Raw genomic sequence first — 13,557 nt, 5'->3', positions numbered from 1 at the left:
TATCTGCCAGGTAGAAATCCGTCCAGACAGACAGTGGAATCCATAATGAGAGCGGTCAATATCTGTATACGGAATCCAGGAGAGATAGCTGAGAGAAAACATCCTGCACACAGGTTACATGCTGTTACTCTGATCCCAGGAACATTCCAGCAATGATGGGTAGATGTGGATGGACCCCTGACCCACCCCACCCCATGAAGACTAGGCTTGCTGAGTGTCTGGTTTTCAGCTGGAATTGCTATTCCCATTCCGCTGCCTCTAAGACTCTCAAAGGTCTACCCCATGTTTGCCGCTTGTTGCAACGGAATTTCCTCCTAATGTTTATAGAGAGTGTATATCTTGTTTATAGAGAGTGTATATCTTTTTTATAGAGAGTGTATATCTTCAATCGTTCTAGAGCTGCATGTACGATCTTTCTTAATCAATGTGAATTTTTTTCTGCGGTCATTCAAAATGTTTTCTCCAAGGTTAGGCAAATTTCCCGTTTATACATGACAAGGCTCGTGAAAATCATTGGTGCATTTATTTAAAATTTTCACCATAGCGCATGTTGCATAGAATTTTCTTATCATATTTAAACACATACAAGCATTAAACAAAAGTAAGGGGATTCAATTACTCACCTATTCAACACATATAAATACGGGTATTGTAAGTGCATGCCATACATCCCTATTCTAATTTGTACATTTTGTTCTTGTATGCCATGTGACTTTAACCTGTGGGTTTGTTTCAAATATTCACAAAATATTCTAAATATGTTGGTGTAATTATTATTGTTAGAATTGCATTATCACATAATTCACCATGATGTACTATTTCATTTTACCCTTGTGTATCAATATATAGACCGGTAATACAGGAAATTTAAATGGCTATTTATAAAGAAATACTACATTCCGTATTAAAACAATATGTTTGGTGGGTTACTTTTTTAGAATAAAAATATAAATAGTGAAATATTATTTGTTTCAGGTCATAAGTACGGGCATTCCAACAATTATATAAAAACACATCAGATACCAGAGACTGATAATATAGTTGATTGCTTACCCCTGTGGCACCAAAGACTGTATAGCCGCAATATATACCTACAGTTATATACAGATATACTGTGACCGAGAGGTGTTTGTAATCGTACTCTAGAAAATAATGATTTTGAAGTAATATTGAAATAATGTTATAAATATAAAGCAAGATATATGTATATATATGTGTATAAATTAAATGAGTTGTACTCCATGTCTATGTATGTTACTCAATCAAGTATATTATATGCAGTCTGATGACATAAGAAATCCATTCTAAAAATATTAACCCTTGCCTTAGGTTAATTTGGTTCCTTGTAAGAACCTTAAGTGTCATAAATGTAAGAATTATCGGTCACTGCTCTCCCTGGCAGGCCATTTTTGGATATATAAACTGTGACAAGTAATTCCCAACAATTGTTTTCTCAGCAGCGCGGATGGATCAGACTACATTAGGTTTTTGTCCAGTGACCTGCCACGTTCAGTTTTCTCGCATAAGGATAAAAGCTGTCACCAAGCTTAGCACAAGCGCTGCCATCGCCCCAAACACCAGCATCCGGTTAGTAGCCTAAAAAACAACAAAAAGGCAAATACATTACAACAGTTGTATGTAAAATTACCTTTGATTGTACATTCTTGTGCGGATATAGTTGATAGAACAATGCTAGAAGATGCTAATATGTTATTCAATCTCCAGAAGGCATCATGTTGTCTAGTAGCAGGGATATCGTTTCCACAAAAATATTGAGGCATCATCTTAGCTGTGTTCAAAAGCAAATATGTTCCCTATCCAGAGCCTTTCTGAATTAAGGATCTTTTTTAAGGGTAATTAAGAGAGAAATATATTTTATATAAGTGCAATCCACTTTCTCAATATCACAAGTACTTCAAAATGAACTTTTAGTTAACGTAAACATATGATAAAAGTTTACAGTGTAACACATATTTGCATTTTGCATTATCTTAAAAATGAAGACTTTTTACAGTATATGTGCACGTTGCATAGCATTTCCTTATCATATTTAAACATATACAAGCATAAAACAAAATTAAGGGGATTCAATTATGCACTTATTAAACACATAAAAATCTGGGTATTGTAAGTGCATGTTAACATACATCACTATTCCATGTGACTTTAACCTGTGGGTTTGTTGCAAATATTCTTAAGAAAAGTAATAATATGTAACGTTTTATGTGCTATATATGACCTTATAGCAGCAAGAATAGGAAATGTAGTCAGTTTTTCCCTGGTAGAACTGGGATGTGGGAGCAATATGTTGAAGCTACTGTAGCTCTTTGTAGAACAAAGTAGAAGCCTAACGCTCAATCAGAAGTCCAAGAAAAGAACTACCACATGTTTTTTTTTTTTTATATGTTCCATTACTGCATGATTTAAGAACGCAAATGAGATTATGAAGCACAGAAGTAAAGTGAAGTCATACCAGAAGCATTGCACTCACCCCCTGCTTTATGTTGTGACGAATAAGCGGATTTAAGTCCTCTCTAAGCTTTAGATGAGCTTTAGGTTTAGGTCTCACTGAGGATTTGGCGATTTCAGGCTGTCCCTTTTGTCTTCTTACTATCTTGGATAGTTCTGCATGAATAGCCTGAGAATGACAATAATTGCAACATGAAAAAGTTATTTTTATACTTCTAATTTCGAGCAGAAACCTGCTTTTCCCACTTATGGGGTAAAGAGGTTTTGCTGACTTTGACATTACAGACATTCTTCATGGTGCTGGCATCATGACGAAAAGGCAGAAGATGCAGTGTTATATACGAAGTAGAAGCAACACGAATAACCCAGCCGTGTAACACGTGTGGCATCTGGACTTCCTGTGTTCACAAATTCTATTTTTATTCCGCATAAGTGCTTAAGCTTTAGGAACATTTCTGCAAATTACAGAGAAAGAGTTCTTGGCTTTGTTATATTAGAGGCACCTTCAACTTTTCCAGGGCAGTGAAAGCATTTCTAAAACAAATTTGAATAAAACATAGAGGATCGTATAAAGTACATACAGTGGGGAAGAGGCACCATGATTAGAAGAATACTTTTACTGCTCAAGTTGTTATGTTGTCTGCTTGGGTTATTGGCAAAGACTGTGGAGAACGGTACATGTTTAGAGCCTTGAGGTGGAGTCTTTAGTGATCATTTTACCTGAAGACGAGACCTCTGAACCAGTGGTGTATATAGGCTAAGGGGTGTCCTAGACTTGACACAGTGCAGCACCTCAGCACTTACTTCTAAGCCGCCATCCCCTCTGCTAAGTGTTGGGAAATGATGTAATATACCAATAGTCCATCACTTAAGAATGTGTGGCTCAGATACCGCATGCTATGGAGGCAGAAGAAATCTTAGATCTTCCCAACTGGACCACTTAGTAAGTGCTGACACTTCCCCAGACTATACCACTATTCTGAGGTCTTGAAAGTGTGTGAAACATCAATCAATGTTAAGAGGGGCCCTGGAGCAACACCGTTGAAGCAACCGCCTCCAGAATATATATATCTAGTGCGTTCAAAAGTCATCTATGATTATCAATTTTTTTACTCCCTACCTCTTCCTCTGGAAGTTGGGTACCCAGGAATCATATATAAAGCCAAGAAAGATTGAGTCACCACTTACTGTGTTGGTCTAATAAAAAGTATCAATTTCAACTAAATATCACCTATAAAAGTCTGTGCTTGATAGCACCTTCTAGTGGTGAAGAAATAGTAGGCAACATTCATAATGTAGTATTCATTTTAACCATTAATGCATCCACGTAATTTCCAGTTCATTCCAAAGTGGCAAATTTATTTAAATGGGAAAGGCTAGAAAACACTGTGCCTATCCTGACATTAAATGGAAGAGAAAGTCATGAAGGGCTGTAAAAAAGGGCTCAGGGTAGGAATTCCCAGAAAGCACCTAATAGGAACGCTTTTTCCAATATCTTTATATAAAAGAACAAAAAGAAAACTCAGTCCACTCCTCACAAAACGTTCACACTTAAGCCTGATGACCACTCCTGTCAGGCAAGCAAACAGATGTCCAATAGCTGGCGTAATATAGGTTGCTGTAGGGGTCTCCTGTGGAATCCCTAGGACCTGAGCAAATGCCTCTTTGCCACGTCTTAAGTACAGCTTGCCACAGGCTAGGGATGAATCTGATCCAGGACGTGCTATCCTTGATGGTGGGAAAGTAAAGACATCTTTTTAAGTATTTTTTTTCATAATCTGAAATATTTTTAGCTACTAACATGGACCAGGAAGTTAATAAACAAAGATATTGGTTTTATCAGTCTTATCAAGATTTCCATCTTCATCATTACACTGCTAGGTAACTAGCTCTTCTCTGGGCTACATTCAAATTATATATTATAACTTTCTACAGATGATATGGTTAAAATGCATATATGACTGCAGGTTAGCATCCGTTGATTTCGAGCCATCTATAAAACGCTTAGTGAACATAAAGTGAATAAATCTAGTTGCTAACATTTGTTTTTTTATGGAGCAATACTTTTTTCATTTCCTTTTCGTTCAGATGAAACAAAGAAAAACATACAGTTACAGAAACATTTGGCTGTTTTTCTATTTTCCACAAAGGGTAAACTAATCTTCCCAAGATATACACAGCATCTGATCCAGTTCATAAGGAAAATTTAAATGTAATTATATTGACAGCCCAACCTGATCTCTTGTTTCATACATGACGTGGAAAGACAGTTGTTCCAAGGGTAGTGAGGGGGAGTTAGTAAAACATCTGTGGCCAATTTACTGGCAGTTCCACATTTAATATTTTTTCCATCTGAATGGCTTGTGCCACAGTACCGAAAAAGTGTTAAAAATGATATAAAAATATTACTTGTGCCCTATGATGAAGAAAAAAGACCTCAAAGTAGGGAAAGCATTAAGCCTTGATTGTCGTGCTAACTTGCCTAGTACTTTCTTAGTTTCCTAAAACTAGATTCAGCTTTAGGTCAGGAGTAGCCTACTGGTAACCAGTAATTATACGTATACATATTTTTCTTCTCGGCTGGTCCATGAATATGATGATAGCTGTAGTTCTGCAACAGCTGGATGGCAGCTCCTTAAAGGGTCTAAGCATAAAGTTAAGGATCTCTAACACAAGTTATGGATTTAAATATACATGAACTAAGAAATGCTGTAAAACAATAGTGCAACATAATATTTCTACTTGCCAGAGAAGGCAAAAGGGCACACAATCTGGGTCTCACAGTCTATTCTTAGGACTTTTGATAGGGCTGTTGCAGTTGAGGTTCACCTGGGATCCTGTTGTCATTACATACAGCCCTGATCATTCTTACATAAGTATTCCCATTCATAATTTCACGCCAACCCCAAAAATAAACAAAGATCCCATTGTGGTAACTCCACACTAGTATTGTGAGATATGTATATATCACAAATACTAATTGAAGTGCTCATTGGTGTTGTTTTAAGAGTATATGGCTTGACAGCATTTAGTGAACACTCATCGGCAGTGCATCGCTGTAGACACGAACTTGTACCAGGTGTATGTCTTCATTAATGGACCTCTCTGTATACAGATGGGTGGGAAGAAGTGCTTATGATTTCCCATATCTTCTCACTAGTTTAACAGTAGTGGCATTACATGGCATGGCAGTAGCACTAGTCAAGTTTAAATTATTGAGAACTGTGAACAACTTTTGTGCAAGCAAATAAATAATAAAAAAGCGGTACAAGTTTTCATTGGTGTTAGTAAGGATCAAACAGTGACCTATATGGCATTTAAGGGTTCCAGTTATGGTTACACATTCATTCCAAACTCTACTAAATACCTTTGTTGTTGGCTCCAATTTAAGGGCTTGTTTTAGGATCACCATTGCTTCTTCATACTCTCCTCTCTCTGACAATACCTGATGAATACAGTAGCATCACACAGACATTTTAAAACATCTGCATAACCAGGTTCTCTGTAAAAGTTCAGAATTTTGCTTATAGGTAAATTTCTCTGAAAATATATTTGCCCACGCTTCGTATCATTGATATCATAACAGAATGTAAAATCTCCAAATGTGCATAATGCTAAAAATCATTTTATTCTTTTGTTGCTTTCTGAAAATTGTATCATTTTAGTTGAAGTTACAATTGTTACTGTTCTTTTTTTCAGTCTTCCTTAGATTGCGCTGCATTGTCTTGTCTAACAAATTAAACATTTTAAAAACATCTCTGTATGATCAGACCTTCTAGGTTTATGCAAATTTTAGCTTTTCCCTAGTACAATGTTGCAAATTCACAATACATGAGAGCTTTTGATCATGATCACCTATTATAGACACATCATTTTTTAGATATACCTAATAGATTGTAAGTTGCAAGAGCAAACTCTTTTCCTTATGTACCACTATGTCTTGTTGTCAAGTATTGTCAATGTTAATATGTTAATGTTAATATTATTGTTAATTTTCATTGTTCCCATTTTAATTGTGCTATGAAATCTGAATTTACATAAATATAACGTAATAAACCTGATATGTTGATTTATATCAAAGATCTGTTACATGACAATGTGTGTTATGTGTAGCAGATATGGAGAGTTAACACAATGATAGGTAACCCAAAATACACCCTTACTGACGCTGATGAATAGCCAAGAGTGATCATGCCATAAAACAAACCAGGCAGACATGATATTGACTGGAGCAGTGAGTCATGCAATTTTATAAGCAACCTATTAACCTCTTATCTGGCCAGATTCAAATTTAACACTTCAAGTTACAAAGAGGGGACCGATGGACAGAAAGGAGCTGAATTCTCAAGATTTTGACAGTGGTGCACAGAACAATTAGTTTGAAAATGAAAAGACTAATACGTTGACCCTACCTTCCCTTTCCTGTAAAGTGCCTTTGCATTGTTCACATCCATTTCCAGGACAGCGTTGCAGGAGTTAATGACGTCATCAAAGTGATGAAGCTTCAGCTGGGTAGCTGCTAGGTTATTCAGACATTTGATTCGATGCTCACGAATCTCCTCTTCCTCTTCTGAGCTCAGCAGGTCTGAGTAATACAAATAATTGTGAGTTGTTAGGCAGCAAAAGAGTACATAAGAGCATCTCTCTGTAGGCTACCATGACAACGTATCGAAAGACCACATTCCGTTTTCAAATATCAACATGCAAAGTTGATGTGCAAAAAACTCCTCTTCTAACTCTTTCCTTCCGCTATAGACAACATAGCCAATGGGGTAAACTCTAATAGAGTAAAATAATAAATAAAAATAGTAAATTAAAAATATTCATTAAGTGAAATGTCAGAATTTTGCTAAAAAAAACCCCAGCCTAAATTAGCCACCACATTCCAATTGGCTGTATCACATCCACCATCATTTTTGTGGTGATTACTCGTACAATAAAGTCTACATTGCTGTCATTGTTAATATTTTTTGGATAAAAAGTGGTCCAGTAGTTTGTGTTATATAACTAATTATGATATGTCATTTATGTTTGATATAGCAGTGCCCGGTTCATTGTTAATGTATATTACCTGTACTGTTAGGGGTGAGGATGCTGAGGGCCTGACTGTAAGAGTGCATGGCACTTCGATATTCTTCACGTTCAAAGTGGAAGTTTCCACATTCCCTCTTCTGGTTTCCAAGGCTTATGCGGTCAGCTGCGGAGAGGACTCCCAGGCTGGGCTTGTCTCTGACTTTGAGTAAAGTCACTTTATACAATAAAGAGGCATCTGAGGGGATGTCGGGATCCCTGTGAAGACAAGTAGAGTCGATGGAGGGTCCACACAGACTGTACAGTTGAGAGTCCCTTCCAGTATTCTAAAATCTTGTGAACGTAACGCAAAGCAGCAACTGAAATTCAGCAGGTGATAAACCAAAAAAAAAAGAATACCGCAAAGGCAACCAGTAGATTTGAGATCCATATTGTATGTAATACAGATTTTAGACATTGACTCTTTCATTTTTGTTGCTATATATGTATATACTTTATACTATTTACTTTATATGTTCTGCAACATATTCAGTAAACGAAGAGGGACAGTAAAATTACACATGGATTGTAAAGAGCCTCTTCAATCCAGATCTGAACCTCTTATTAGCCGAATTCCATTCAAGGCTTTAGCCTTCTGTCCTGCAGAGCCATGGAAACACTCCTGCCAACAGAGCTGGCTAATTAAAATGGCATTCTTGGGAAATGTAAATAAAGTCATTGTCTTTGATGTCTCTTAAAACTTATCTAAAAATAAAGATGTTCACAAGCTACGCATCTATCATTTAGTGACAAAAGTAACCATGAATCACTGCTAACTTTATATCATTTATTTATATGCAGCCGTTTAAAAGTCTTGGCAATGGATGAACCTGCAGTGTTCTACTGATATATTAGGAAAGTCTACAGTCAGAGAGATTGCACTTTTTAGTCAACCAAAAGCAAATTAATTTATCAATAATGCCAATGGATTGTACATTTCCCCATATTTTGAAGTGGGAGAATCTCGCTGCTTGTCAGTCAGTATTTTCAGTGGCAGGTGGGTCATCAGTGCTGATCTTACCAGAAGGAGATCCCAGAAATGCATCTATATACTTAACAATGTAAGAAACACTATGGTGTTAAATTGTCTTCATCAGAGAGAAGCCAGCCCTGCTGGTACGTAATATTACATCTCCTTTCCTTTAAGGGCTTACAATAAAGCCAACATCTCTAAAAAATATGTAAAAAGAATAGTAGTTTCCTGTTATAAAAACCTCTGCTTTCCCCCCCCCCCCACAATGGGGGGATCACATAGACCCTAAGAGCAGGGAGTATGAGCATTTCAAATGTGATATATACAGTAATGCCAGTGCAGCCCTGAACAAACATGTTATTTCATATAATTACAATGAACTTTAGATACTGTAAGTTGTCATGTGATATATGGGTGACATCCCCTACACAAATACCATGTAGCTGATGGTTAAAGGCAATATTAATGAGTTACAGCTTATCCAAGAAATTTTTCCATGGACTTCCGTTTATCACAGGGTTCTGCTGGATGATTAAGACTCAAGGCACCATAATAAGGAGTTTGCTCTGCATGTGTGTAGAGGCAGTGGCGTCACTAGGGTTGGTGTCACCTGGCGCGATGACACATGGTGTCACCCCCTCGACTTGCGTGGTGCCGTAATTCCTTCTCTGCCATCCAGTGATGATCTGCCAGTGCCAGGTCTGCCTATGGTAGGGTGATCCCAGGCGGATTACACTCTCATAGAATTCCCTGCCTGGTGTGGTGTCACCCCCTGTAAGGTGTCACCTGGGTGTGGTCCGCACCCCCCGCACCCGGGTTATGATGCCACTGTGTAGAGGTGCTTAATCATTGTTATGATTTGGTTTTATGATACAATATCCTTTACCTTGTCTATTCAATATGCTGTTTTAATATGTCTAAGTATTTTTATTTTTTACGTAAGTCACGGAAGATCACACAACATGAAATAAATACCTTCCCAGAAGACCAAAGGCGTAAAGACCATTAGTTAACAGAAGGGCTGCTTCTCCGAGCTGCATTGATCGAACACCCAGTTCCAAGGCCTGCATTCATTGACAAGAAGGGAGAATGCAAATTTATGGGGGATGTATTATAGAAGAATCATATTTATTTGTTTTCTATTGTATTATCAATATGATGCATGGCACTACTCGCAGAGACTATGGGATATTTCCTCTTGGGTAGCTTGGGACCATCAATTTTAACAGGCTTCAATTGAAGTATGATATATAACTTTATCTATACATTTGATACAGAATTCAGTAACACATAGATAGATAGATAGTGGTCTGTTTTTTTGTCATTCACACATTGGATGATATGCATTCAAATGGGGTTTTATCTGTTAACCAAATGAGTAACTTAACCAACATGAAGTACCTGTAATGTAATACTCTACATAACGGTGCCATGCCATTTTTTAATGATGTTCTAATGCTGCTGGGTTCAGAGCTTGGTAGAATGTTACTGGCAACAGTCCCCTACCCACATAGTTAAGCTGAAAACACATAGAGGTCCATTAAGAACTCTTGTCTTGGCAATACCTGGTAAGTTGACAAATGATGATCATGCTTGTGTCTGAACTTAGTTAAAATTAAATTTATATAGCTTGGAAAATACATCTCTAAGGATCTAGGTAAATGCATAAAGTGTCTGAAGACACAACACAAAAACACAACAGCCTACTTTTACTGTACTAAATTTTTGTTCAAGCACTTTGCCTTTCTGTTCTATGCATCTAAGGCCTATTACATAACAATGATTTACTTGCATTAAATCAGCTGCATGCCTTATCCAGTGTAATAGTGAGAACATAGGTGAATGTCTTCTGAGAGGCTATCTAACCTGTATGACGTCTCCTTCATCCAGAACAAAGGACAACTTTGGGTCTTTCTCCACTAGACTTCCATCTTCCAAGATCCCTATGAGGTATACAGTAACCTCTTGACCAGGAAGAGCTTTAGTAGCCTCACCAAGTCCTCTTTTCAGGATTTTCTTTCTTAGCAGCTTGTCTTCTGCAAGGAGTAACAATGTATTTCAAAAACAAGATGATAAAGTTTATTTTCTTTGGAAATCCCCACCATGTTCAACCAATATGTATTGATGCTGCAAATGGATTTTTCAATAAATGCTGTCTTATTATTATATGTACACACATTTACAAGACCCTTGAGCTACTTCCGCCAACAGTTCTAAAGGAGCAACAACTCAAAGGGGTGTTAAATTTACTTGTCACATGGCCTGTGATAATGTCAGTTACCAACTAACATGCATGCAATATATTCATATCTATTCTGACCTCCAAAAGTGTTGGGTGGGAGCTGGCCCAATGTTTTCTCCCCTAAATGCGTTCAGGATTGTACCCTGCTGGCTCTATCTGTTCCAATAGCACATTTGTTTACTAAACCCGTTAATCAACTTGAAAGCAGCAGGGCCACTCAGGTTTACATGATATTTCCATTTAGCACTGAGAAGACTAAGAAGTTGCATTAGGTACAATGTGAGGGACTCCCATTCACAGGCTGCAACATAACCAACCAAAAAAATAATACCCAATGAATACAAGCAAAGCAAATAAAAAAATTGAGAGACATTGTTATGTTTTATGTCTAAATGGTTCAAATATTCAACAATAAAATGAATATACATTTGAACATTAATTTATGTGTAATACACCCATGGAAGAGGCACTTTGAACAAAAGTTTAGCCAGTACAGTTTCCCCATATTAATTGGCCCGGGTCCCCTTTTAACCTTTTTGGAATTTAAGTTTCAATTCTTTCTTCCACCTGGTGATTATAAGTTTGTAGGTAGATTTCCCACACCTGTTTGCTGTCTTTGTCTGCAGCCTGGAACACCCTTACTTATTACCTCTACTTATTTATATAAATCATACTGTAAACCTACAACCACAATAATACAGCATACATGACTAAAAGCATAGGGACATAGAATTTGACAGCAGATAATAACCATTCAGCCCATCTAGTCTGCCCATTTTTCTTGATGTAAAGACATTTATTCTGTCTTGGTCTTGTGTAAAATACCAATATGCCTACCTCATGTATGTTTACATTCCCTTACTATGTTATAATTGGTCAACCCTATAACCAGATTTTCATAAATATCTTTGATCAAATAGGAGGTCAAACTACACTAAGTAGTATTTACAAAGCAAATTTTGTGTTGATTGTGCAAGTACTATCTGTTACTTTAACAGTAAATGGTATTGGAATCTTTCTACTAATAAATATCTAATAGAATAAGCATATATTATTCCTTAAGCGAAAGTTCTAAATTAAACTCTTCAGTGTCCCTCTATCCTATTATATATGTATATATATATATATATATATATATATATATATATATATATATATACATATATATATATATATACTTCCAAAACGAGATATGAACAGAATTCTAGACAAATTTGCACCTAATTCTGTGGTAATACTGTACGTGCAACAATATTTGTTTGGAATATTTTATTAATATGATATTAAGGATCTACTGCCACATTAAGAATAGTTAATTACATAGAGACACATACAATTGTACAGTAGAAAATGGCATGCCATATCATCTAGTTTGCAAATTCTTTATCTAAAAAGTACAGATTTCACATTATTTTTGTGATATTTATCATGTTTCTACCTACCTGTGATATCGATCCACTGATCTGTGGTAAATAGATGCCTAAAAGTATAGCCTTTTGATCCCATAACCTCTTGAACTGTTTGAAAAAAGAGCATCTCCTCCTCTTGGGGTGCATTGTCATCAATGGTAATGGGGGGCAACAGAAATTTGACAGTTTTCCCAAAACTGGGAGTCCGTTGCAACATCCTCTCATTCTCTCTGCATTCTTCAGGTTCTGGGTCCGTCTCCTGTAAATGTACAGCTGGTATATTACCAATAGTTTCAGTACCATCTGGCTGAGGTGGCGTCTCCCATACCATCTCAAGTTCCTTAGAGTCTTGGTTATTTCTGTGCTGTGCTACATCTTGTTGAAGTTCTGTCATTACCTCCTCCACTATTCCAACCTTTCTTGACATTTGGTATCTGTAGAACAATGTATATAAGACCTGGTTGTAGCCTTCTAACATATTATATTTTTAGCCTGCTCCATAGCATCTTGAGATCTAGAAGGCACTGCCGCTGGGAAAAGTGAGTAAATAGAAAATTAAGTGATTCAGAGCAGATGAGTTAAATGTGAGCCTTCAGTCTTTCTTGAGTCTCTAATTCAGTTACTGCTACTAACTGAATGATTACCATAAGCCTCTCGCTCATTCTGTCTTTATTTCCATGCGTATAAGGACCTTAAGTCTCATCACCGAGGACACACGAGATGCTCACACCCCAACAGTGCTACGCATTAGCTCAACTGATCCCAAGGGTCCACAATGAAACACATATTTTTATCTAAACATGATCAAACATGATAACAAACATTAAGCATACATGATATATCTAAGTGTTCTTACATGGCAAGTACCATTGGCTATATATTCACCAATTTTCCAATGAAAATTGTGCACAAATGTATAGGGCCCATATATGCCATATAATGTCCATGCAGACCTCTTGAGTCAAAACAAAACCTACCAATTCCCATGAGATACCTATACGTTGAATAAATGCCACAATTATGAATTCCGGGAAAGCAGGAATGAGACATAAATTTACATGTATAAATACTTATTTTGGGCAGGCTTTTGGAATTCATCACAACTAGCAATGTTGGTTTTAACTCTGTATTTACTTATAAAAGTATCACATAGGGTAGAAAGAACAGGACCTGGTACGCAGTTCCAATCACTGGGACAGCCAGAAAGTATACTACACACACAGGTGGGGGGTGGATCTTTAATCAGTTCTATCCCTTAGTACTATAAAGAAATGCAGAGATTTGGGATTATGCACGTGAGTTTCAGGACCATGTTAATCCCTGTCAGGTCTAGGCTCTTGAATGATGGGCACCGGTATAAATGTTAAGTAAATAAAATAGGCTACTGACACAAA

At 36.9% G+C, this 13,557-nt stretch overlaps 1 protein-coding gene across 1 annotated transcript; it reads right to left on the bottom strand.

Annotated features, from left to right (window-relative positions):
- Positions 1 to 1,216: 1,216 nt before the first annotated feature.
- On the bottom strand, positions 1,217 to 12,664 carry LOC128490370 (peptidyl-prolyl cis-trans isomerase FKBP8-like). The gene is made up of 8 exons (XM_053462224.1): positions 12,197 to 12,664; positions 10,379 to 10,548; positions 9,488 to 9,576; positions 7,541 to 7,758; positions 6,882 to 7,054; positions 5,837 to 5,914; positions 2,492 to 2,638; positions 1,217 to 1,596 (listed from the first exon to the last, which is right to left on the bottom strand). Exons 1-8 carry the CDS (start codon positions 12,639 to 12,641, stop codon positions 1,510 to 1,512), a joined length of 1,407 nt encoding a protein of 468 aa, XP_053318199.1. The 5' UTR covers positions 12,642 to 12,664; the 3' UTR covers positions 1,217 to 1,509.
- Positions 12,665 to 13,557: the final 893 nt, after the last annotated feature.

This window comes from Spea bombifrons, chromosome 4 (genome assembly GCF_027358695.1).
Source record: "Spea bombifrons isolate aSpeBom1 chromosome 4, aSpeBom1.2.pri, whole genome shotgun sequence".
Classification (NCBI taxonomy): domain Eukaryota; kingdom Metazoa; phylum Chordata; class Amphibia; order Anura; family Pelobatidae; genus Spea; species Spea bombifrons.
This window is presented reverse-complemented; position numbering and strand designations above follow the sequence as displayed.

Excerpts from the sequence above, each read along its gene's own strand:
- LOC128490370 (XM_053462224.1), bottom strand. The coding sequence starts at position 12,641 with ATGTTAGAAGGCTACAACCAGGTCTTATATACATTGTTCTACAGATAC. Across the intron at positions 10,549-12,196 it reads TCAGTGGATCGATATCACAG|AAGACAAGCTGCTAAGAAAG; the intron begins GTAGGTAGAAAC and ends TACTCCTTGCAG. Across the intron at positions 2,639-5,836 it reads AATTGGAGCCAACAACAAAG|GCTATTCATGCAGAACTATC; the intron begins GTATTTAGTAGA and ends TGTCATTCTCAG.